General features: G+C 34.6%; 2 protein-coding genes and 1 long non-coding RNA gene across 3 annotated transcripts in view; 2 read left to right on the top strand and 1 right to left on the bottom strand.

The window, feature by feature from the left end:
* Positions 1 to 4617: 4617 nt before the first annotated feature.
* LOC149493301 (uncharacterized) lies at positions 4618 to 6841 on the top strand. The gene is made up of 3 exons (XR_016318443.1): positions 4618 to 4972; positions 5095 to 5168; positions 6657 to 6841. It is a non-coding gene; the product is annotated as an uncharacterized LOC149493301 (long non-coding RNA).
* An 11137-nt stretch (positions 6842 to 17978) lies between these two features.
* Positions 17979 to 20661, top strand: MC4 (metacaspase 4). Its single transcript, XM_012229170.4, has 2 exons — positions 17979 to 18601; positions 19597 to 20661. The coding sequence occupies exons 1-2, from the start codon at positions 18256 to 18258 to the stop codon at positions 20505 to 20507; spliced, it is 1257 nt and encodes a 418-aa protein (XP_012084560.1). The 5' UTR covers positions 17979 to 18255; the 3' UTR covers positions 20508 to 20661.
* A 174-nt stretch (positions 20662 to 20835) lies between these two features.
* EMB1135 (RING/FYVE/PHD zinc finger superfamily protein) overlaps positions 20836 to 26279 on the bottom strand; it is a gene marked incomplete at its 5' end in the record, with an annotated part of 31159 nt that continues 25715 nt past the window's right edge. Inside the window, 5 exon segments of the mRNA XM_012229169.4 lie at positions 20836 to 21205; positions 21346 to 21457; positions 22568 to 22696; positions 23604 to 23706; positions 23779 to 23832. Coding sequence (XP_012084559.2) covers positions 21168 to 21205; positions 21346 to 21457; positions 22568 to 22696; positions 23604 to 23706; positions 23779 to 23832 — 436 coding nt within the window.

The raw sequence follows: 26279 nt of genomic DNA, 5'->3' as shown, positions 1-26279 counted from the left end.
AGGACAGTCTTTCTTCTGATGGTCTGATGCTCCGCATAGCCAACATTTACCAGTCACCAACCAACAATCTCCACCATGCCGTCTGCCACAATGCTCACAAGGTGGAAAAGGATAACCGGCTATCTCTGCACCTCTACTGGTGCCTCTACCAGTTCCTCTGCCTGAACCTCGACTACCACCGGCAGAACTAGCCACAACTGATACCGCTGGCATGTTAGCACCCCTAGCTGCGCCTTGGCTAAAGAAAGGTCTAGAACCAGCTGCACTACTAGCACCTCTGAATCTCTTACTTTCTGACTGATAGCTACTAGGTGCACTCTGAGTTTGATCTCTCCTCTGCTGAGTCCGCTGGCGCCTGGTACGCTGACTGGCCTGAATTCGCTCTATTTCCTGAGCTGCCTCTACCAAAGCTGAGAACTCTCTGAATCTGGAAGCTACCACTCCCATCTGAATCTCATCATTCAGGCCTTCCTGAAACTTTTTACACCTTTCGGCTTCTGTAGCCACTATCCCCTTACCATACCTGCTGAGCCTGGTAAATTCTCTTTCATATTCTGAAACGGACAGTCTGTTCTGTCGCAGGTATAAGAAGTCTTTCCTTCTCGCATCTAGGTAAGCCTCTGTGATAAACTTCTTCTTGAATTCATCCAAGAAGAATTGCCATGTACGCTGCTCTGTTGATACTCGCTGCTGAACAGTAGTCCACCATGTATATGCTTCATCTATTAGCAATGATGTGGCACAAATCAACTTGTCCTCTAGTGTACACTGCAATTGTTCCAGAACTCTCGATGTCCCATCTAACCAATACTCAGCTATTTCTGGACTATCATCCTTACTGGCACTGAATTCCTTCGCACCATATTTTCGAAGTTTCTCCAGTGGGGGCTTTCTTTCTCTTTCTATTACGACTGGTGCTTGAGGCATCACCCCTGCAATCTGTCGAAAAGTATCTGCAAGTTGCTTTAATAATGCCTCTTGACCTGGTGCTGCTGGAGCCTCACCCTCCACTGCTCTGGAGGCGTGTGACTCACTCTCACCCTCTTGTGACATCCTCCTAAAAGAACAACAACTGCTTAGTTCATCAGGGTAGTCATGGCATGTACACTATACTGACTTATGAATGCAAGCCCAGGGAAACTGAACCTAGGGCTCTGATACCAAAATTTGTAACATCCCTTCTCGGTCCACCCGTAAACCCGAATAAACCGAGACGAGACGCTACAAACTGGTTGACTGTATGTCCTGTCATGCTGACATCATCCTGTATATGAACATACTAGCATGCTGAAATCATAATGTATAATGAATCTAATATCATGCTGAGATTGCTTATAGGAATAATATACTGATGCTGTTATATTAATACTGTCTATAATCTTTACAAGACATGATACTAGTTACAAAATGGATTGGGCCCAACTGTATGCCCTGTACATGCCATAAAAAGAATAACAAAATGAGTTTCTACCCTGAAGACCGAGTCTTCTACAGATGAACGGTAGCAGTTGTAAACGGACCCTCTACGGACCAGTCTCAAAACCTGCGAGTTAAACAGGTAACTCGCTGAGCAAATAAAGCTCAGTGGATATCTCAACAAGGAAGGAAACAATAAAGCACATACTTGTATATAAAGAATCATGTAGGCACACAAGGCACATATAAGCACACATATCATGATATCTTTCATTTATCTGTATGATTTATGTAATGTTATGTCCAGATATCTGTATGGCTCCATAAGGTTATAGCGAAACCGAGGTGATAAGAAAAACTGTATAACTGGATGAATACTGTATACTTGGCTGCTATGGCCCATATAATCATATCCACTCAACGGCCTGTAGCCGGAGTAACAAACTGTATGAGGCGCAGATCTGCTATCCTATGTCGCGACATGGCCTTATCGACATGGTTTCTACCTAACCTCAATGGAGCATAATGTTGGTATGTCAAATGTATAACACAACATCATAGTAATAGTTCATCACTTCATAAATTATAATGTTCATATGATTTCACATCATTTGCATGCTTGGATGTTGTTTTGATACATGTTCTAATGTTGTCTTTTTGTTTTGAAATGATTGGATGCATACAAGTTGAGCAAAGAACCCAATTACATAGAAAAAGAAAGTCCAAAAATGCAGGAAAAGCCAAGTCGCGAGCGCGCCTGTGGAAGTCGCGAGCGCGAGATGCGGAAAATAAGAGACAGTGTGTTATCAGGCACAAGTCGCGATCGCGTACTTGAGAGTCGCGAGCGCGTAGTGTGCCAAATGAGAGACAGTGAGTTTTCATGCCAACTACGCGAGCGCGCAACGCAAGTCGCGAGCGCTTCCAGGCCAAGGGCCAACTTCGCGAGCGCGTCTTGCAAGGTCGCGAGCGCGAGAAGAGCAAAATGAGAGTCAGTGAGTTTGAAGTGAAAGTCGCGCGCGCGCAGTGCAAAGTCGCGAGCGCGCGACGTGCTTCCAGCCTACGCAGTGCCAGGTCGCAACGCGTTTCCAGCCTGCGCAGTCTGCACTCTTTTGGTCATATCTCTCAATATACAAATCCAATTTGGGTGATTCAAAAACCCATGCAAAGCTAACACATAGAGGAACAAATAACTCTTCTATGACACTTCCTAATTCCGTCATTAACGGGGGTCAAAATCAAGATGAAGTCCTCCCCTGTTTTCAACATAAATTCAATACCTCCCCTGTTTTCTCACCACTACCATTCTCCAACATAAAGCAATATATTGTCTCTATAGCAACACACCACACAAATTCTCATGCAAAGACAATAATAAAAAATCAAGAGATATCAAACCTTTACTCCAAAAAGCTTGAACTCTTCTTTAGCTTCTCTTTTCTACACTCTTTAAACTCCCTTCTCCTATACACATCAAAATTCTTACAACTTATCTATAATATCACTCAAGTAGAGACTGAATAACATAAAGCTGCAAGTAATTCTACTTACTTGGAGAGAATTGAGGTTGCCTAAATGGATGGAGAAATAAAGGAAATGAAGGAGATGAAGAAGATGAAGATAAAGATAAGCAATGGGAAAGTGAATGGGATAATTACGGGTAAGTCATCACAAAATCAAGATAAATGATGGAAACTTACTAAATGATACCTCAATTGTCAAAAAGCTATAACTTAATACCATAGCTTGTTCTTTTAATGCCATTAAATCCTAATCCTTACACTTTGCTCTTTTTCTCTCAATCAAGTAAGTCCACTAATAATCCCATTCTACCCCAACCGGGTTTGGTTCAACTCGACTCAACTCGATGCAAAGACTCGACTATGCAAAGACTCGACTATGCAAAGACTCGACTCGGTAGGATGTCACAATTGTCCCTCTCCGTTACTTTTTATTTTTTTTTCTCTCTTATCATGATGGACTCTTTTGCTCTCTTTTACACTATAGCTCTTCTCAAATTATCCCTCTCCATTACTTTTTTTTTCTCTCTTATCCTAATGGACTTTATTACTCTCTTTTGTACTAGAACTCTTCTCACCGGCGGGCTTTACTAGTTCATCTGCATTCTTTGTTTAGAAGAGCAAAAAAGTAAATGCACTATAGATCTATTCGGTGGCTCAATCTCCATTGAGAAAGTCCAAGATAACTACAAGCAGTATGGTCCTTCTATGCAACTATTTCGGCTATATTAAGCCTTGTGGGCCTCCTCAATGATTGACAACTTGATACCCATACCCTTGGAGAGAGACACCTATGGTTTGGTACCTTTTCGAATAGTGAAGGCATTACCCAATCGAGTGGAAAAATCATGAGCAGTGGCATCTTGAATGTGGATGGTTTCAAAGCTTCCTTTATACTTCTCCTTATTCTTGATGACTCCAACTCGTCCCTTGTTTCTACCTCCAGTGACCATGACCACATTTCCATCATTAAACTTGATGAACTCGATTATCTTGTTGCTTTCTAGGCCTAACTTAATGGTACCATTACTCTTGATGAGTAATATTACACATTAATTTTCCACATTAGCAAAACACCCAAATTGGCATAAAACCTCTCATCCTATTTGTATTTCTTGCTGGCCACGTGAGCTAGAGATACCTGATTGAAATTTTTTTTGGGGACTTAGACACCTGATTGTTAAACGTTTTCTGTTAAGACACCAAAATAGAAACTTTTAGAAAGTTAAGACACATAATTTATAATTAACCCTGTAATGAATGAAATAAAACAATGTAAGTGAAGAGAGAGAGAGAGAGAGAGAGAGAGAGAGAAGAGAGGTAAGCAAGGAAAGGATAGTGTAACGCCCCATTTTTCTGTGTCTAAAATAGTAAGTTACCGGTCTGTGAATAGTATCATCGGTCCGGGAATAAATATTATTTTGGTTCGAAAAAAATTATTAGATAGGGTTAATATTTTATATCACATTTTTGGAGCATGCATGCATGGTTTTTATGGGTAGAAAGTAGGTAATGAATATTTTTGGAGAATTTTAGAGAATTAGTGAGTAGTGACTTAAGGTGTGATATTAATTAAGGAAATGAGGCAATAGTTGTATGGATTAAATGTGAAATGGTGTTATATTAATTAAGAAAATTAGAGAAAGTATTTTTATGGAGTAAATTTGAGAATTTTGTTGTGTTATATAGTATTTTGAAGGAATTTAATTTGGAGAATATTTGTAGCCATTAGATTAGATTTACATTCAATCCTAGCCATCCAATATTGGTAAAAAGACCAAACTACCCTTTTAGTCAACTCCATTATTTGAGCAATATTTTTCTTCCTCTTCCTCTCCATCTAACGTGAACTTCATCTTCTTCTCCTCCATTTCACCTTTAGCCTCTCTTTCTCTTCTCTTTGTTTTCTCCATTTTCTACTTGAATAATTCACCAAATTCACTCCATTTACCTTGAATAAAGTAAGAAAATCTAGAGATTAAAGCTTGAGAAGTGGTTTTGGGGATTAATTTCAAGGAATTTGGAGACTTCCTACTTAGGTGAAGTAAACTTCATTATTTTTGGATTTAGAGTTTTCTTTTAGTATATACATACTTAATCATGCTCCAACTTCTTCTTTTCTTTGTTTTCTTTGTTTTGATTTTGAGCTTATTACATGTAGAGGGTGGAGAGCCTTCTAACAAAGATAAAGGCAAGACCAAAGTTTAAGGAGCTTTGATCCAAGTTGTTTTGAAGGTTTGTGTTCATAAGCACACTTACCTTACTTCAATTTTTGATTTTGTGAAGTTGTGCTACTTTGTGAAAATTTGGGGATTTGGTATGAAATGATTTGATGGTTGAAATTTGATTGTATAAATCTGTTCTTGAGTGTTTTCTAAGCTTACCTATATGTTGAATTTATGAAGAAAATATTTTTCTCTTCTTCTTCCAAGAGTGGCAGAATGTACCAAGGGAAAATGTGTTAATGGGTGTGTTTAAGGACTATTTTTCTATTCGTTTTATTTTCCCTCTGTATTTGAGTCCTTCATGAAAGTTGTAGGTCTACTTCTTAGCTTTCCAACCCATCCTCTTGTTTCCAATTTAGATGTATATAGCTCTACTTATGGCTAAAATACCTAAACTGACTCTGTTGTAACGGACCACATGCAGCAATAGATTGAGTGCCCAGTTTGACCACCATAATGGCAATATTAGGTGCTGAGTTATTCATGAGAGTTGTTGCCCTGTGTCTTGAGATTTCCCAGGTTTTTGATTGGTTTAATTTGAGTGTCTGGTTAGGGAGGAATTTGATAAACATTAGACTTTGGTTCTGCTGAATCCGGTCTGGACTATTAGTCTATGTTCCTATCTTATTTTGCCTATCTGACAGATTGATCTGGGTTATGGTTCCTTCATAACAATTGTATAACTGTGTCTTATCTTTCTAATGAAACTAATTTCATTCAATTTAGAGATATATAACTCCAGTTATATATTAAAAACTCAGCAAAGGTCAAGATTGCTTTTATGCTGGAAATTTCCTATGTTAAGTAATTTTGTTTAAGTATGAGAAGTTTCATGAATGAATTCAGTTTAAATTCAGTTTTCATTGTAGTTTTATGAATACTACAGAAAATAAATTTTATGAGTAATGGAAAGTCAGAATAAAAATAAGAATAAAAAAAAATGGATTTTGGGCTCTAATATACTTGGTGTGAATTTGATGCGTGATTTGATTTTATTCTGTCTGATGAGCATGCTCGGCATTTGATGCCATTCTGATAAGAAGCTATGATCATATGCTAGACACGTGGGTGTCTTCTGTTTTGTTAGGGCGGACGCGCTCTATATGTTCTGAATCTGTTGGGGACCTAAGGCCATTCTGAATCTGTTCTAAAAACCTATCTGCTTCTTTTTCTCCTAAGTGTAGATGAGACCTTGTAAAAAAAAAATATATATATATATATATATTTTTCAGGTAGTAAACCTGGATTTGGAAATAAATGATTGCATGTTTCAAATAAGATAATACGGTACATGATTTTTAAGAAGTAACTAGTAAGATTCTATTGATATTCTTTTGCTATAAATGTACATGTATGCTGAAGCGTTAATGATTTTATGATTGTAAATCTTTTGCTGAAAATTTCTATTTTAAGTGTGTTGCCATCGCAACATTGGTTTGTTGTGTTTTATGAGTACCACTGAGTTTTATACTCAGCGCGTTGATTTTATCACGCGTAGGTTGAAGTCTGTATTTGCTGTTTGAAGACCAGAAGAGTAGCATCAGAGCTGAAGCGATAGTTTGGTAGTTGATTAGTGTTTTATGTAACCAGGTATTATGGCATGTATAAGTAGTCCATTTTGGAGACTCTATTATGTAATTTATACCTTAAGTCTACTATTGTAAATTAATTGGGTCTATTTATTGGAAGATAAACTTGGAACTTATTTATTGTGTAGAACATTCAAAGTAATATGTTTAACTAAATATATCTAATTGATGCATACGAAAATGTTGTAGTTATGAAATTAGAAAAGTGTTATTGTGTTGTTTGGAATTTGAATTTAGGAGTGTTTTGTATTCACCTGTTTGGCGACTTCTATTTTTCGGGGAAAACTCTTGCAGTTTTTCTGTAGGATTCTCCCAAATCATAAAAAAAAAATGTAAATTACTACTTGCTAAACTTGTGAATACTAAATCACTTATAATTCATGATTTATAAGTTAAGACGGTGCCTCCGGCACCGAATGTGACATCCGCCGTCGGGTCTCTCGGGACTGGGCAGCGGGTGTTACAGATAGAGTGGAATGAAGGGAAATTTTAATAAGACCTTTCATTTATAAAATCATGGGATTTTCACATGTAATGAGCTAATTAACATTACTAAAATCATCTTAGAGATCGTTTGTTTGGACTGAATGCTGAATTTGAATAAAAAATTGAAACTAAATGATTAAGGAGTGGTATTAAGAACTTATTGCTGAATAATTAAGATTGTTTAGTAAATTTTGTATCTGAATAATTTGAATGAGTTTATTTTCTATATATTTGACCTTCTATATTTTTACATATTATGTATTTTTTTTATATACAAATAAAATTAACATTATATTACATAAAATAAAGCCAAACGTGCAAATTTAACTTATTATGCAACTATTAACATAATAAGATTGTAAATGATATAAATGTATATTATTCATATACAATATAAATTTAATTTAATGATAAACAGTTCATAATAACTTAAAAATTCACTATAAAATATAAAATTACAATATATCATTTATAATTCACTATATAATAAAATATAAAGCTAAATAATAATCCACGGGGTAATTGCATTTTTGGTGTATGATTTTTTATGAAATTTTCTATTTTGGTGTATGACCGGAAAAAGTTTATAATTTGCTTATTAAACACTTAGTTTTTAGACAGTCAAGTGAAATTTGCATATATGGATAGCTGGAATTCTTTATAGAATGACCAGTTCCACATTATCATTTGTATGTTGCTGACTTGGCTCCAATCAGCCTCATTGGATGCCACATGGATTAAGTACTCATCTTCATCTCCTCTCCCTCTCACATAACTGAGTGTCGGCAATTTAGTCTGTGTTCTGCACAAAAATAAATTCTTGTCATTTAGTCATTACGTAAGAAAATCAGAGAGCAAAGGCATAAAAAATAGTGTTTTTCACAAAACAAGTGGATTGAAGTTAAACCATAAGTTTTATTCGTTCATCCATCCATCATGAACACCAACGGCTTTGCTTTTGCTATGTTGTCTATAAATTTAAAGAAAAAGATCTTATTAAGTGAATATTCAAACAAAAGTTTTTTGTGGAAAACTTACAATTTTATCTCTAAAATCGAAATTAACTGGCGTATCCTTGTATTTTGAAAAACACATTACTGTGTCCCTAATTTATATTTTTGTCAGATTATTTGGTCATTCCTTCTAGATTTTGTGAATTTTACCATTTATCAAAGCACAAAAATTAGGTCAAAGGTAAGAGATAGAAATTTCATACCTAAAATACCCTTAAAAACTTTATTTCCTCTTTGCTAGTCCCATTACCACTACCATCTCTACCAACTACCATCACAATCCCTCTATACCCAACAAGAGTGAATTCTAGAGAAACAAGTTGTCATTGATGCTTTATCAAATACCCCTCCATTCAATATTTACTATTTTCTTACCGCTTGATGCTTGTCTCTCCCACCAATTCTTTCTTTTTGATTTCTTTGCTCATACTTTATTATTTTTGAGTTTTTTTCCCTTTAATTTTTGGATTTTCACTGCATTGTATGGACTATCTTATTTGTTGATCATTACCCATTGGATAAAAAGCCACAATAGAAACTGACTCAAGCTCAATTCCTGTGGACAAGTCAGAGATGCAAAGAGAGAGGAAAGACGGTTGCCCGTTGAGGAGATAGCTATTGCAAAGTCATTGTCGTCAAAGGCAAAGCGGTGATGGTATATAATGCTCTGCAATTAGTCATTTAAAACCTATATTTATATTTACCTTTTATATGAAATTTATTTATAAAAATTATTATTTATTATTACTTCTTTTTAGAAATAATTTATTAGGTAAATTTTAATCAACTCAAAACAATCATATATAGTCACTAGCGTATTTGCAATGGACTCTTTTACGTTGTAAGAAAAATATTTGGCCCTTCATTTTCTTTAATTTTTTATTAATTTTTTTCTAAAATAAAAAATTCTCGGGCCTATTTGCGTGAAATATGTTTATTTGTGTTTGTGATTGTCATATTTTCTTGAAAATTATAATGATTTTAGATATTGAGATGGGGTTGTTACAAGCAGTTTGTTGAATGTGGTGGTAGTAGTGACAACAATAACAATGTGAAGAAGAGGCAGAGACAATTTCTAAGTAGGATTTGTTTGTTAGTGAAGGGTATTTTTGTATTTTCCTTAAACATTTAACGGAAAAGTACACTATATGGATGGAAGGATCAAATAGTCTGACCGAAATAAAAATTAGAGATAGATTAATGTATTTTCCAAAATACAAAGATACACCTGTTAATTTAAATATTTTTAGGGACACAATAATAATTTTTCCTTTTTTTCTTTGTTAATTTCACCCAAGACACTAATGGGAATCATAATTCAGATTTATTAAAGAAAAATATGTATTTAATGAAATAATAATTAGCATTATAGAAATAGAAATTCCAGTAAAAAAAATTATAGAAATAGAAATTAATCTGACATTAGAATAATAATCCAATAGTTAATACTTATTTTGTAATAGTCCTTCAGAGAATCTAAATGCAAAATTAAAGAAATGGGGTCTTGCTGGAATTATTGCAACTCATTCTATTGAGTTTACTGTTCTGACCCTCCTCTTCCATGCTTAACTGTTAGGAAACAACCTAACTATAGTAATTGGGGAGAGAGAGAGAGAGTAGAATAATAAAATGATATATTGATTTGTAAAATTACAATAGTATTTGTTTAACAGCCTATTTATACTAGCTAACTCTTTATTTAATTATTATTATATCCTAATATGAACAACCCTTGAAAAAGACAATTAATAGATTTTCAAGCTACTGACCGATCAATACTTATAAAACATGAACTTTTAAAGTTATGGAAGAAAAAAAGAGACTTGCCTCCATGAGTTACCTTCGTAAACCTTGAAGAGGTACCATAAGAGAAATCCTCTCTCTCAACCAGAGAAATACAAAGTCCTCATCACAACATGGAGCATCATCGTCGATCACAAGAACAGATTCTTACTCGCTCAAGATGGAACAACCATATTTAGATTAGCAAATTTTATTTCATAGAGTCGAAAGTTTAGACCCAACACCATGATAGCCGATGGCAAGTTGGGGATAAGAACCTACCAGTTTTGGCGGCATTATTAGTTTAATTGTTGCGGCATTGAGACGGACAAACCTAATGACAGAGGACATTTAGTAAGAGGAGAGAGGGATTGTATTTGTGTAACATCCCTTCCCGGTCCACCCGTTAACCCGAATGAACCGAGCCGAGACGCGACAATCTGGTTGAACCTATGTCCTTTCAGGCTGATATCCTTATGTATACTGAATATAATATCATGCTGTTGCTTGCTACATTAATAAAATATAGATATGTACTTACTATTTACAAGATATTATACTAGTGTCCAAAATGAAATGGGCCCAACTGTGTGCCTTGTACATGTCATGATAAGTATAGACAGAACCAAAATATCAAAATGAGTAGCTACCCTGAAGACTAGATCTTCCAAAGATGAACTGCAGCAGTTGTAAGATGACTCTCTATGGTCCAGTCCCAAAACCTATGAGTTAAACAGGTAACTCGTTGAACAAATAAAACTCAGTGGATATCTCAACGTATAAAGAAACATGTAAGCACACACATATGTATAAATAAATATGTAAGCACACATATCATAATACTTCCATTATCGTACTTGCTGTTCATTATGTTGTATGACGTATGCAATTTTGTCAGTATAACTGTATGGCTCCATAAGGTTATAGTGAAACCAAAGTGATAAGAGGAACTGTATGAAACTGGATGAATACTGTATGACTGGGCTGCTATGGCCCATATATAATCATATCCACTCTGTGACATCCTACCGAGTTGAGTCTTTGCGTTGAGTCGAGTCTTGCATTGAGTTGAGTCGAGTTGAACCAAATCTGGTTGGGGTAGAAAGAGATTAGAAGTGGACTTATTTGCATAAAGGTTAGGACTTGTTTGCATTAGAATATACAGCTTGTGTATTAAGTTGTAGCCTTTGTACACTTGAGGTACCAATTGGGGAGTTTACACAGCCAAGTCATTTCATCTAGAGACTACCCGTTCTTATCAACTCACTTTCCCATTTTCCCGTTTCTCCTTCTCTTCTTACTTGTCCCGCCCATTGTCGACATAGTTAAGCATTAAGTCAACTTCAAGTAAGTAGAATTCCTTGAAGTGTGATGTTATTTCCTATTTCATTTAGTTCTATTGGAGATGAGTTGTGAGAATTCTTGTGTATAGGAGAAGAAAGTTCAAAAGGTGCAGAAAAGAGAAGCTAGAACAGAGCTCACGCGTTTTTGGAGTAAAGGTTTGATATCTCTTGAATTTTATCATCTTCTTTGCATGAGAATTTGTGAAATGTGTTGCTATTGAGACAATATATTGCTTTATGTTGGAGAATGGTAGTGGTGAGAAAACAGGGGAGGTATTGAGTTTATGTTGAAAACAGGGGAGGACTTCATCTTGATTTTGACCCCATTTAATGAGGGAATTAGGAAGTGTCATAGAAGAGTTATTTGTTCCTCTATGTGTTAGCTTTGCATGGATTTTTGAATCACCCAAATTGGATTTGTATATTGAGAGATATGACCAAAAGAGCGCAGACTGCGCAGGCTGGAAACGCGTCGCGACCTGGCACTGCGTAGGCTGGAAGCACGTTGCGCGCTCGCGACTTTGCACTGCGCGCGCGCGACTTCCACTTCAAACTCACTGACTTTCATTTTGCTCTTCTCGCGCTCGCGACCTTGCAAGACACGATCGCGAAGTTGGCCCTTGGCCTGGAAGCGCTCGCGACTTGCACTGCGCGCTCGCGTAGTTGGCATGAAAACTCTCTGACTCTCAATTGGCATATTACGCGATCGCGACTCTCAAGTGCGCGCTCGCGTAGTTGGCATGAAAACTCACTGTCTCTCATTTGGCACACTACGCGCTCGCGACTTTCAAGTACGCGATCGCGACTTGTGCCTGATAACACACTGTCTCTTATTTTCTACATCTCGCGCTCGCGACTTCCACAGGCGCGCTCGCGACTTGGTTTTTCCTGCATTTTTGGACTTTCTTTTTCTATGTAATTGGGTTCTTTGCTCAACTTGTATGCATCCAATCATTGTAAAACAAAAATACAACATAAGAACATGGATTAAAACAACATGTAAGTATTTATATGATGTGAACTCAAATCAATATGATGAACTATGAAGTTGTAAAACTATTTATGTGCTATTGTGTTACATTGTTGATATGCTAATATGAAGCTCCATTGAGGTTGGGTAGAAACCATGTAGATAAGACTATGTCGCGACATAGAATAGCAGATCTGCGCCCCATACAGTTTGGAACTCCGGCTACAGGCCGTTGAGTGGATATGATTATATGGGCCATAGCAGCCAAGTATACAGTATTCATCCAGTTTATACAGTTTTTCTTATCACCTCGGTTTCGCTATAACCTTATGGAGCCATACAGATATTTTAACTTGCTACTGCATGAATCATACAGTAAAATAAACAGTAAGAAAGATCATTAAGGAAAAATGAAAGCCGCATGTTATGTGTGATTATATGTGCTTACATAATGCTTTTTGCTTATATGTGTGCTTATTGTTGTTTTATGTTGAGATATCCACTGAGCTTTATTTGCTCAGCGAGTTACCTGTTTAACTCGCAGGTTTTGAGACTGGTCCGTAGAGGGTCCGTTTACAACTGCTGCCGTTCATCTATAGAAGACTCGGTCTTCAGGGTAGAAACTCATTTTGTTATTCTTTTATGGCATGTACAGGGCACATAGTTGGGCCCAATCCATTTTGTAACTAGTATCATGTCTTGTAAATATTCAGTACATTATTACTATAAGCAATCTCAGCATGATATTAGATTCATTATACATTATGATTTCAGCATGTCAGTTCATTCAGTCAACCAGTTTGTAGCGTCTCGGCTCGGTTTATTCGGGTTTACGGGTGGACCGGGAAGGGGTGTTACACACTCAACGGCCTGAAGCCGGAGTACCAAACTGTATGGGGCGCAGATCTGTTATCCTATGTCGCGACATAGCCTTATCTATGTGGTTTCTACCTAACCTCAATGGAGCACATTATCGGTATGTCACTAGTACAAAACATATTAACTGCAGCCTACATTCATAAACCATACTGTTTACCTGTATGCTGATAGCCTCACAAAGCGGGCCACTTGTATTATGTTTGTTTCACATCATTTGCATGATTGCATTTTGTTTTTATAAATTTGCTCGTGTTGTCTCTTTTGTTTTAAAAATGATTGTAGGAATACAATTTGAGCAATGGAATACAATTTCATAGAAAAAGAGGTCCAAAAGGCATCAAAACACAAGTCGCGAGCGCGAGAAGCACACAAGAGAGTCAGAGAGTTTACATGCACAAATCGCAAGTGCGACATGAAATTCGCGAGTGCAAGAAGCACACAAGAGAGTCAGAGAGTTTACAGGCACAAATCACGAGCACGACATGAAATTCGCGAGCGCGAGTCGTGTTTCTAGCCTACACAGGTTGTACTATTTTGGTCATATCTCTCAATTTATAACTCCAATTTAGGTGATTCAAAAACCCACGGACAGCTAAAACATAGAGGAACAAATAACTCTTCTATACCACTTCCTAATTCTATCATTTAATAGGGTCAAAATCAAGATGAAGTTGCTGGTCAGTTCTCCAACAAACCTGTTTCAGCATGAAATCAATATCTACTTCATTTATTCATTTCATCCAATGCTTTCTCACCAGTTCCAAACCTCTTACTCAACATTAAGCCACATAATTTCTCATTATCAACACACTACACAAGTTCTCATGCAAAGAAATTGTTAAACTAAAAGAGATATCAAACCTTCACTTCAAAAGCTTGAAATCTTCTACTTAGCTTCCTTTTTCTTCTACCTTTGAGCTCACCTCTCCTATACATAAGAACTTTTATGAATCATCTAAAATATCACTAAATGACTAAATTATGAAATTCAAGAAATTTTACTTACTTGGAGAGAATAAAGGTTGAATTTAATGCTTGAATACCATTAAAATTGATGGAGATAAAGATGAAGAAGATGGAGAAAAGAACGTGAGTAAAGGAGATGAAGGAGATGAAGATAAAGATGAAGAAGGGAAAGTGAAATGGAAGTCTCGGGAAAGCTCTAATATAGCAATGATTTTATGTAAAAAAATTACCAAATAGTACCTATATTTGCAACAGAATACAAGTTAATACCTAAACTTTATATTTTAGTGCAAGTAAGTCCTAATCCTTATACTTTGCTCTTTTTGTCTTATTCAAGTAAGTCCACTTCTTTTCATTCTTATTGTACATCCCATACTACCCCACTCTGGACTCTAATGGCTCGAACCGGGTTTTGGTACTCAACTCGACTCTATGCAACGACTCGATTCAGTAGAATGTCACAATTTGGTGGCAGCATAAAGCATGGAATGGAGAAAGTGATTCGAATACTATTCTAGAAAAAATGGAATACTTGAAGCCTTTGCTTTTGTCTGTTGCTTGTTTGTTGCTTTCTATTTCCAAGGTTTTGAATCAATTAGCGAGTAGATGTGAGGGAACTGGAGAAGAGGATAGTTAAGTCTTTCTCACATCCTTTGCCTTTGACATCCAACGTCACATGGTGATTGATGTATAGCCAACAACATACAAATGATAATGTGCGTCCCAACCATCCTATAAGGAATTTCGATTATAAACATGTGCAAATTTCACTTAATTATCAAAAAATTAAGAGTTTAATCACCAAATTATAAATTTTTCCATTCATACACCAAAATAGAAAATTTCATAAAATTCATATACAAAAAATGCAATTAACCTTTATATCCACTTTTTCTTGAAGCATGTGGCTCAACATAATAAAATATATAGTTAAATATATCCAATATATAGTTCCTTTGACATTATGATATAATTTTGTGATTCTAAATATTAGGTGGGGATATTTTTGTCTTCTAGTAAAAAAAAAAAAAAAACTAAACAAAACTTAGCTTTTTGAATCAAATTTTTTGCCTCTATATTCATATAAGCTGTATATTTGAAAAGACAAAACAAACAAACTTATTTGATTTTTATCTAAATCAATAAGATATGTGTCTATTAAGTTATAATAAGTCCAAATAAACACATCCTTAATGGATATAAGAAAACATGGGCCCCAGTAATCCTAGTGGGGATTTTTAGTTGTCCATATGGGCACCAAACAACTGATTGTAAAATGGATAATTATATCTTTGGTGTTTGAACTTTCACTTTTTTTTTCTATTTTAGTGTTTTAATAGAAAACGATAATGATTAAGTAGCTGAATTTATAAATTTTTTAATCAGGTGTCTCCAGATGATGTGACAAATTGAAAAAATGATTATGCAGTTATGGGACCCAATTTTTATGACATGGAAGTTGACTGTTTGCCATGTAACCCATTACTGACATGGAATTGGCTTAAAATTCCCGTTATGTCCTCCATTTATTGGTTTCTAATAAATAAAAAAAAAAAACACAAACGGCAAATGATGCTTCTTAATATAAAAATATGAACTATTACTGAAAAATCAAATCATTTGATTATAACATGCACGTACAACTGTACTACTGAAACAACTATTTGCATAATCCTAGGCGTATTTTTGAAATTAAAAATTATTGATCTATTTAATCATTTAGATATATTTAAAAAATTCACAAGCATTATTTTGTATCCTAATTCAAAAAAATTGATATGGAATATTGGTGTTAACACTCGATTTTTATCCTTTATGCTCGACGATGAAAATCTTTTGATTCTTTAATTAATTTAATATTAAAAATTTTTCGGATTATATTTTCCTTAGATAAAAATACTAGCTTAATTTAAATATTAAGTCCAAAAAATTTTAGTTTAAATATTAGTCTAAAATTAATTTAATTGAATAGCCCAATATATAAATTCACGATTGAATTTATTACTTTATTTTTATAGCATTCTAAACCTTAAAATTGACCTATTATGCACCGCAACTGTTATTTTTTGCAACTAGCATGCAATTTACCATGTCGAAAAGGTAGAACGTGTTCTCAAATGCATAAGAGAAACTTCATCACTTGATTTTTAAGTGCAGGATACATAAATTGACTCTTGAACTTTTTTACTTTGGTATTGTGGTTCCCTCAGCTTTTACTTTGACTTATCAAACGCTTAAATTTGTAAAACTACATCTATTAAACATTTCAATGTTCAAATTATTTGATTGAACACTTCAACTTGCAAAATTAAATTAATTAAATACTCATTAAAAAAATTAAATTTTATTGAAATTATTATTCAAAAAGTCATGTTAACTACATATCAAATTGATATTTTATATATATAAGCCAAACACTTTAAAAATTAATGATATTAATGTCGAAAAATTTATAATATTACCAAAATTTATAAATTTCAAGTGTACAGTAAGTGATACGTAAAGTTTAGAATGTCATAATGTTAAAGTCGTAAAGTTTATGGGCGAATTTATATATTCTGCGATTTTTAACCAACTCTTCAAAATTGACATCATGATTGCATATTTGCATCCTGATATGTAGGCTTTGCATCTTGTTCATGCACTATCTCTCTCAATAATCACTGTGTTATTTATCCAAAAACTTTTCATTTCTTCGCTTAATTGTTGACAATTAAAAAAAAATCCTTTTTAAATGCAGATATATTATTATTCAGTCCTCATGATCTAGTGAAAATTCACAAATTATGAGAAGTTTTATCTTTTTTTTTCGAAGGTATGAGAAGTTTTTATTTTTGAAAAATAATAAATAATATTTTTATTTTGTCACCGTTCAATTAAATAGTCACTCTATTTAATTTATTTATTAAATCGTATTTGTTTGTTTCTAGAAGATAACTTATTTTTAAAAAATATTTTTCAAGAAAAATGTTTTGTTTGAAAAATATTCTTCAAATGACTTACATTCTGTTGTTTAGTTGCAATATTGAAATTAATTAAGAATATTAAAATTTTAACGCATAAGACCGTAAAAAAATGAATAATAATAGAAATTTGTATTTAAAAATTTTATTGTTAAATATAAGAAGAATAAAAAAAGGTAAATCATAAAAGTCCCTAGTGACCACTAGTGGTTGCTGACAGTGACCGGTGATGGACAGTGACCGGTAGTAATGACTATTGATAATTAATATATTAAAAAATATGAATTTATAAGGTTATAATAAGTTTGTCAATGTCCTAAAAATGTTTTACGTTTTTAAAAATGGTAAATTATTTTTCTTAAAAATGACTTAATTTTCCTTTGACTTGTTCTATTGACTTATTTTTCTGAACGCCCCACACAACGAAGAATTGTGAAAAATATTTTCCTACATGTTAGTTTATGGAAATAAACGTCAATAATTTTATCATAAATAAAACCTCACTTTTCTTTTGCATACTATTATAGAATCAATTTGATGAGATAAGGAAAAAGTTATCCATATTATATATAGCGCAATATTATTTCGGTTCATTGAACCTCTAATAAATTAAAAAAAAATGACATGTAAATAATAAAAAGTCTTGAGTTCGAATTTAAAGGAGCGCTATCTTTATTGTATATTTCACAGTTTTATTTTGGGCTCATCAAATTTTTCAATGAATAAAAAAAAAAAAAAAAGAAATAACCTACTGATAAGAATACCAGCTCACAATAGATCAATGATTGAATTCTTTTCTCCAATATCTAAGAGAAAAAAAAAAAAAAAATCATCCGAACCAAAATATTGGGACCAAAATAGAGTCCTTTATATGAATATCACATTTTGGAAGAAGAAAAAGCGTAGCCTTTCATCTTCTGGTCAACGTTCCACATTCTTCTTTCCTAATCCAACAATACCATTGTGAATTCAAATAGGACCTTCATCCTGCTGTCCTTAAAAGGAGATTATACATACCGACGAAGAAAATCGGCCGAAATCAGGAGAGAAAGAGAGATCAAAATATCACTTTATATGCAAAAAGTAGCATTGACATAATCGCAAGAATGGCGAAGAAAGCTGTATTGATAGGAATCAATTACCCAGGAACAAAGGCTGAATTAAAGGGATGCATAAACGATGTGAGGAGGATGTATAAGTGTCTTGTAGATCGCTATGGTTTCTCTGAGGAAAACATTATGATCTTGATAGACACTGATGAGTCCTATATGCAACCTACTGGGAAAAACATACGCATGGTCCTCAGCAATCTGGTGCGATCGGCGGACCCTGGCGATTTTCTTTTTGTTCATTACAGTGGACATGGGACAAGGCTGCCTGCTGAGACCGGCGAGGATGATGATACTGGCTATGATGAGTGCATTGTGCCCTGTGATATGAATCTCATTACTGGTAATATCTAATCTTTCTGTCGTGATCTTAATTGCTTTTTTTTTTTTCCTATGATCTCATTTCCATATCCTGCCAATTTTCTACCTTTTATTTAGCTTGATTTGTATCATAATTCTTATTTTTTAATTTAAAAAAATTGGAAGTTTGACTGCAATTGAATCTATTTTCTTTCATATGAGAAGTATTATCTTTTTAAATCATTCCGACAAATCATAAGAACATTACAATCAGATTTTGCATTTGTCCACAATGCTATTGATTTTTGTTGATTTTTGAGAGTTCAAGTGATGGAAGACTGGAATATATTTTAAATTGTAATGAAAGGTACTAGACCCCATATTTACTTGAATTGAATTGATCTGCCAGTGTTTAGTTATCCATGCTGGTAGTTGTAATGCTTATTTTGGTGTGGGCAATTGGGAATTTTGATTTATTCTATGAATAAGGATTCCTTTGTTAATTGTTGTTTGATTTTCGTTGGGAGAGGCAACTGGGGATCTCCATTTTGTTCTTTTATTCCCCTTTTGTTTTCGTAATGATCAAGATTGGAACCTAGAGATCTTAAGCTTTTAAGATGTTGGGAGGATCGAGTTAAATAGATGCATGTTTTGAAATGAACATCCTCATCTTTTTGCTATGTCAAAGCCATATTTTAATATTTGTGTACTCAGTTTGCTGTTTATTAAATAATTCTAGCTGGAGCATAAGGGGGGGATGTAAATCTTTCTTTAAGAGGAAGAAAGTCTCTCCTGTTCCCAATAATGGCTTTCTAGTAAAGTGGATACACCTTATGGCTCTAGATTCATCCTCTATTCATCCTCTGTTCCTGTAAATGATTCTTCCTTTTTTGTATTCAGATTTCTACTTTACCTCAACTTTCTTTTGACAAATATTTTCTTAGTATATTTTGCCCCTCCGCAGATGACCCTTTTTAGTAGATTATGACGATTAAGCAATTCTATGTGCTGACTGTTAGTTGGGCTGGTCATGAACAGATGATGACTTCCGGGAATTTGTGGATCAGGTTCCAACTGGCTGCCGCATAACAATTGTGTCTGATTCTTGTCACAGTGGCGGTCTCATTGATGAGGCTAAAGAGCAAATAGGGGAGAGTACCAATCGTCAAGAGCAGGAATCAGATTCTGGATCTGGATCTGGATTCAGAAGTTTTTTGCACAACAAAGTTAAAGATGCTTTTGAAACTCGGGGAGTTCACCTACCTTCTGGATTGCATCATCATCACCAGCACCACAGAGATGAGGAAGATTATGATTCAAGGGCAGTCGAAGAAGGCTATGGTGAACATGGCTACGTGAAAAGTAGATCTCTTCCTCTCTCAACTCTCATAGAAATGCTGAAGCAAAAAACAGGCAAAGATGACATTGATGTTGGGAAGCTGCGACCAACACTTTTTGACACTTTTGGAGAAGATTCGAGTCCTAAAGTGAAGAAGTTCATGAAGGTTCTTCTGAACAAATTCAAAAATGGAGATGGAGAAAGCGGAGGTGGATTCTTGGGTATGGTTGGGGGTCTTGCGCAGGAGTTTCTCAAACACAAGCTGGAGGATGACGAGGGTTACGGAAAACCTGCCTTGGAGACGGAAGTGCATACCAAGCAAGAGGTTTATGCTGGAGCAAGTAACCGGTCACTGCCAGATCAAGGTGTTCTAATTAGCGGCTGTCAGTCAGACCAAACTTCTGCTGATGCGAGTCCTGCAGGAAATGCCAGTGAAGCTTATGGAGCTCTTAGCAATGCAATTCAGACTATACTTGCTGATACAGATGGGGCAGTTTCTAATCAGGAACTGGTCTTGAGGGCTAGAAAGATGCTGAAGAAACAAGGTTTCACTCAGCGACCTGGCCTTTACTGCAGCGACCATCATGTTGATGCTCCTTTTGTATGCTGAATTTCTACTGCAATGACCATCATTTTGATTTCTGTTTGTATGCAGATTGTGGGGGTTTATCTGTTACTAAATTTAATTGTGTGTTAAAGGGGTGTGAAATGCTTTTGCAACTGGGTTTTGAATAATAATAATAATTTGGAATGTGAGTTTGATACCTTGGCACACTCTCTGTTTGTTTTGTTGTTTTAATACTGCACTTAAAACCAACCACTGGATAATCAGCAAATAGAGACTCTTCTGACCATTACCAATCCGATTTAGCTTAAACCTACACTGTATACGTGCTTCAGCAGGGTAAGAAAAGAAAATGACAGAATTCCCTCTCATATAGTAAAAAATTAATTTCTTTGAACTATAAATTTTACTGATTTGTAAATTGTTTTACAAACTGGTTCAAGTAGAGCTATGAATAATACAACCTGGTAACCTATTATTGTCCTTCTGTCATCTGCAATCAGCAGAGATGTTAGGGATATACAAAATTATGTGCTGAAAAATTGAGCCAAAAATGAAGCCAAAAAAAGAAAACCAAAAAATGAGACTGCACAATTTCATTGTGGTGCAGAAAATGACTCTATCTATCCTCTTTCAGTATGAGGCTCATGCTTATATCTGCGCAATTGCAACTGTTGACGGTGTCTACCAATCTAAGGACTAATGTCAATCTTGATCATCAATATCTTGAACCCATGCTAGATCTGCAACCAAGATGTACAGCCATGATCAGCTCTATGTAAAAATTCTGAATAATTCAGGCCTAATGTGACCATGATGATTATGTAAACTGTAGCATGGTCCAGAATACAAAGATGCGCACAATAAAAGCAGAGAGAAAGACCTTGCAGCACAGATTCCACTGCAGCATTTGGGACAAGAAGACCAACTATGCGCTGGTTATCTGTGGTGGTTTCTAAACGCACAACTCGAAGCCGCTTATGGCTTTGACGTGCCTGTCGAGAAAATTACTCAAGGTTTTAGTTTTTGCCGTCAACCAACAGTGTAAAGAAGCTAAACTGAAATCAAGCATGTTGATTCCTTCTGTGTGAAGTAAGTTATAACTGCATTTACATTCTTTTTTCAGATCACACTAAAAGTAAGGAAATAATTATTAAAAAAACAATACACAACAGTAAAGGGAACTGTGAGCATGAACTGTAAATGTTGTAGTACATCATTGTGCGGGGCAATATTTAAGAAAGAAACAGAGAAAAAAACAGCATGTCATAATTATAGAGACAGATCAAACCTACAGGCAGAAATTTTATGCACGAAAAAAGGTAACAAATATAATTAGATAACAAATCATGAAGAAAATGCCTAGAAACTGTCGTAAAATCAAAAAATTGGCCAATAAGCTCAATTTTCAGGAACCCATGTGAATGGAAACATGAAGATACCAGCAGCGATCTCTTGTCCCTAGTCTAAAGTTACCTTTGAATATTGTCTCTAATCCAGTTGTGCATTGCTTCTCAAGTTTTTCTGGATAGATATTTAATATTATCAAAGTCCCACTTCAACTACTTTTTCTTCAAGAAATCTATAAATAAGAGAGAGGGGGTTGAAGGAGAAGAATAGATGGGGGAAAAGGAGGTGAGATGGTTTGGACAAAAGACCGTATCTCTCGGGCCAAATTTGCCCTGGATATGAAGATCACCAATCATGCAGCGAATCCATGAAGGAACAAACCCACGTTGGCCTGTCCAGAAAGCTTCATTATCTACAGGTGCGATGAAATGAAGACTAAGAATTGGATTCAAATTCGATGTTACTTCATGCCAAACAAATTCTATAATTCCTACATGTTTGCAATTTCCAACCAGAATTCAGATTCCCTTTCAGAAACCATGCTAAAAGGCAATCACATAAATAGACCCACATCATAAAAAGTAACATGAACTGCATAATTTGTGCAATGCTGAAAAATGAGATAAATCTCAACAGGAAAACACTGAGTATGAACATTTTGAAGAAGACAAATAGATAAATTACTAAAAAAAGAAAAAAGAGTAAATCTCTGTTGCCGAAAGAAAATCAGAAATGATTGAGAAACCCCAAGTTACCTGCTTAGATAGGGCTTTCTCAATAGTGCCCCACACAGGAAGAATAAGGCCACCTAAAACATTAACTTCCTGTAGTCTTCTTCCAACAGTACAGAAGTTGCCAACCTTACAATTGGGCCCATGCATGCACTGCATGTTAAAATGAAGTTGACAATAAGCTAAGGCAATGAAAGATAGTAAAATCAGTAAATAAACTCATTTAGTTACTGCAGATTGGAGTAGTCAGCTCGAGAGAGAGTGAAAGAGAGATATTCCATATTTATAAATAGGAGTTGTCATCCCATATTGGTTTGGGAAAAGGTCATTATTCAAAATATAAGACTTGGGTAATCATCTTCCTCTAGAGCTAGCTTTTTGGGTGAATACATGGTATCAGAGCTTAACCTACTTCAATGTTGCGCCACCAGCAAATGTTTTACCTGCAAACTACACACTCCAGACGTTCATACTTTGGGCGTGAGGGAGCGTGTTATCCCACATTGGTTTAGGATAAGGTCATTATTCAAAATACTTGGGGAATCCTCCTCCTTTAAAGCTAGCTTTTGGGGAGTGAGTAAGGCCCGGTCCATTTTATAACAGGATTTATCCAAATTATACAACATATATGAACAACATGATCTCATAAGCCTAGGAGCACAAGAAAAGAGCAGAATGCATGACAAAAATATATGATAATCAACAACACTTTCTACATCTCAAGGAGCCACTTGGTCACAACTAACCGTCATCATTAATTTTCACCTGGTTCATTCTAAGTTGCTCACACACTTCCAATATAAATTCTGAAAACTCCGAACCAAGTCAACTACACTATCCCCATTTATGCAGAATGTCATATATACATATAAACAAGATAGGCAACCTTATTAGACAAACAAACTAGGCAAATTTCCCTTGATGTCTCAAATTTCAATTTGGTAAGTTAAAATTAATGAACCAAAATAGAAGAGTTATTTCAAAATTTACTCAAGCAACTAGTTATGTTATACCTAAGAAAGGATTAACAGCATCTAAACTTGTATTTTCCCCACCATACCTGTTTAGATGAAACTTCATATTCTTCTTCCCAGCCACTCTGAGCCTTCTCTGTAGACGATATTTTTCGATATTTATTTTTTAATTCTGCCAGAGGCATTTCCCTGAAAGAGGTCATAAGGGATTTAGAAAAAAGAATAGATAAAAAACTGATTAAAACTGGAAATATTTGTTACCTCACTGATTCCCCAACAGCAGGCCTGACAATCTTGAACATTCCAGAAGCAGGACTGAAAGAATTTAAGATAAAAACAATTATGACGAAATAAAGTTCAACTGAACATCTATAATCTGCAGCATTTAAATATCTCATTCACAAACAAACAACGGAACGGTGGGTTATTATGAGTCCAGAACAGAAAAGAAAAAGCAAACAACTTGAGATCTAGGATTTGTTATAAAATAAGATGAATTGAGACAGTATTTTGAATAGAAGTGATTATCTTGAATATATTGATGTCCTTACTTCAACAATTCAGTGGCTTCTCAGTAATGAAGCAGTTTTCATCCCTGGAGACACAGTTTAAATATAGATTGAGAGTTCAGCAATTCAACCCATTCATATCTAGAAAATAAATTTCTAGAATACGTAGTGTGCAAGGAGACATTGGTTTTGCTAATTTGAGATGAAGAGTTATAATTTTTTTTTTAAAAAAAAAAAAAAAAAAAAAAACAAATATAGAGTCGCCTCTCGCAGAAATCAAGTTCCAAAAATTACAAAAGTGAGTGATGCAGCATAATAAATGAATTAAGAAATAAAACAAGCCAATCCAATCCATCTTTAGAAAGTGAAAAATGTTACATACCCCTGTAGGACCTACTCATGCAAGATGCAACAACATTTTTTATACACATAAAAACCTAAATGGACGGCATCTTCCCTTGAGTTCATTCTCTGACCATTTTCACATAACATCTTCAACACATTGAAGAAATTTGTTCACTAGTATCATAGCATTTGAACAATGGGATTAAACTAAAATTCATTCTGGAAAAAAGAGTGACAAGTATCGTTCTTATGAAAGCCCCCTCTACATGGTGCTTTCAGCATACACCATACTCATTGAATATAAGCTAGTCTCAGATTGCTAACAAGCAACCCTTTTTGGCATCCGACCCGTACATGGGAAGACTATCCATCATGAAAACTGTTGACATATGAGCCATAATCTTTGTTCTTCTATGCCTCCTCAACTCATAATGACCATGACCACTTCACAAAAACAGTCTGCCACAGCCATAACAATCATTTTCATCTGTTTCACTGAAGATTTCAGAAATCTCTAGAACAAATTATGGTAAATACAACTCATTCAAAATCTGATTATGAAATAACCATTACTACACCACCCTTTCTAAAAATCATGTCCATGACTTTCAAACCAATAAAAAATGCTCTTAAATTATCATGAAAGCCTTAGATAATTCAGGAATACAGAAATTAACATCAACTACCTTTCTTGTTTTACATGATTGACATGAAACACACAGTTAGTAATAGGGTAAATATCCCTAAATAAGAATATTCATAATTAAAAAAAAAAAAGGGAGATCCCGTGTAAAAACATCTATATATGATAAATAGATAATATAGTACAACAACACTCCTAAGACAGAAAAGAAAATTAGAAAAAGATCTAAACTTCAATTAAAGAAATGCAAAACTTTCAAATTCAGAATTAAATCTAAGCAATCCCTAAATTTAGTTTTCCTTGTCTCCATGTTTCTTTGCCATTTTCTCCAACTCATATTTGTTAAGATGAAACCATATAATATTATGTTAAATTTATTTTCCTGATTGTTTTATGATAAAATTGTAATTTTATGTTAATTGCAATTTCATAAATGTAAGTGAAAATGAGTGAAACATGAATTTGAATGGTTTTGAAACTTCCATAGAGTGATCATTTCTTTTTGTACCTTGGTCTTACCACACAAAAGAATACAAAAGCGAGTACAAAGTCACTCATAATTAAGGCAGGATGGCAAAAATGTAAAAGTCTGACATGTCCTATTAATAGTAACACAAGTTAAACAAAAATTTATACCAGGGAATCATTCAGCAAACTATTAAATGTACAAACTATAAGAAATGATAGTTAACAAATGAATATAATCATGGAAAAATGAAACAGTATTAATGCTTATTTTAGAAGCAGATGCTCACATTATAAATAGACTTACCACTGTAAAAGATCAAAGTACATTCAAGTAACAGGACTAAATAAAATAAAAGACAAATGAAGAATCACGTGGAATGAACTGGTTAAGAAAGATTTAGCATCTCTTAACGTATTTGAAAAACTATTGCAATGTGATGTATGACAACTTGCAGGTTTTATTTCTAGAAAAGGTTCAATTAATTTAAATGCTGGGTAGAAATTCAAATTCACAACTGTGATTCAGCTTCGTTGGCTGAAATTTGCAATAATTCACAAGACCTCAGCTCTAATGCCATTGAAAATAAGGGATAAATATAGAGTATTCTAAGAATCACGGTTAGAAGTTTTTTGACATCATAATAAGAATCATTGAAACCAAACTGGCAAATAGAAAAAACAGAGAGCTGAAAAATTCAACATATTCCAATTTCCATTCAGAACTAGAAATTTGAAGAACATGGAAATGGCAAAAAAAAAAAAAAAAAAAAAAAAAAAAAAAAAAAAAAAAAAAAAAA

The sequence above is a fragment of the Jatropha curcas genome, chromosome 10, assembly GCF_041381405.1.
Source record: "Jatropha curcas cultivar XTBG-Jc1 chromosome 10, XTBG_Jcur_1.0, whole genome shotgun sequence".
Classification (NCBI taxonomy): Eukaryota; Viridiplantae; Streptophyta; class Magnoliopsida; order Malpighiales; family Euphorbiaceae; genus Jatropha; species Jatropha curcas.
This window is presented reverse-complemented; position numbering and strand designations above follow the sequence as displayed.

Excerpts from the sequence above, each read along its gene's own strand:
- MC4 (XM_012229170.4), top strand. The coding sequence starts at position 18,256 with ATGGCGAAGAAAGCTGTATTGATAGGAATCAATTACCCAGGAACAAAG. Across the intron at positions 18,602-19,596 it reads TGATATGAATCTCATTACTG|ATGATGACTTCCGGGAATTT; the intron begins GTAATATCTAAT and ends GGTCATGAACAG.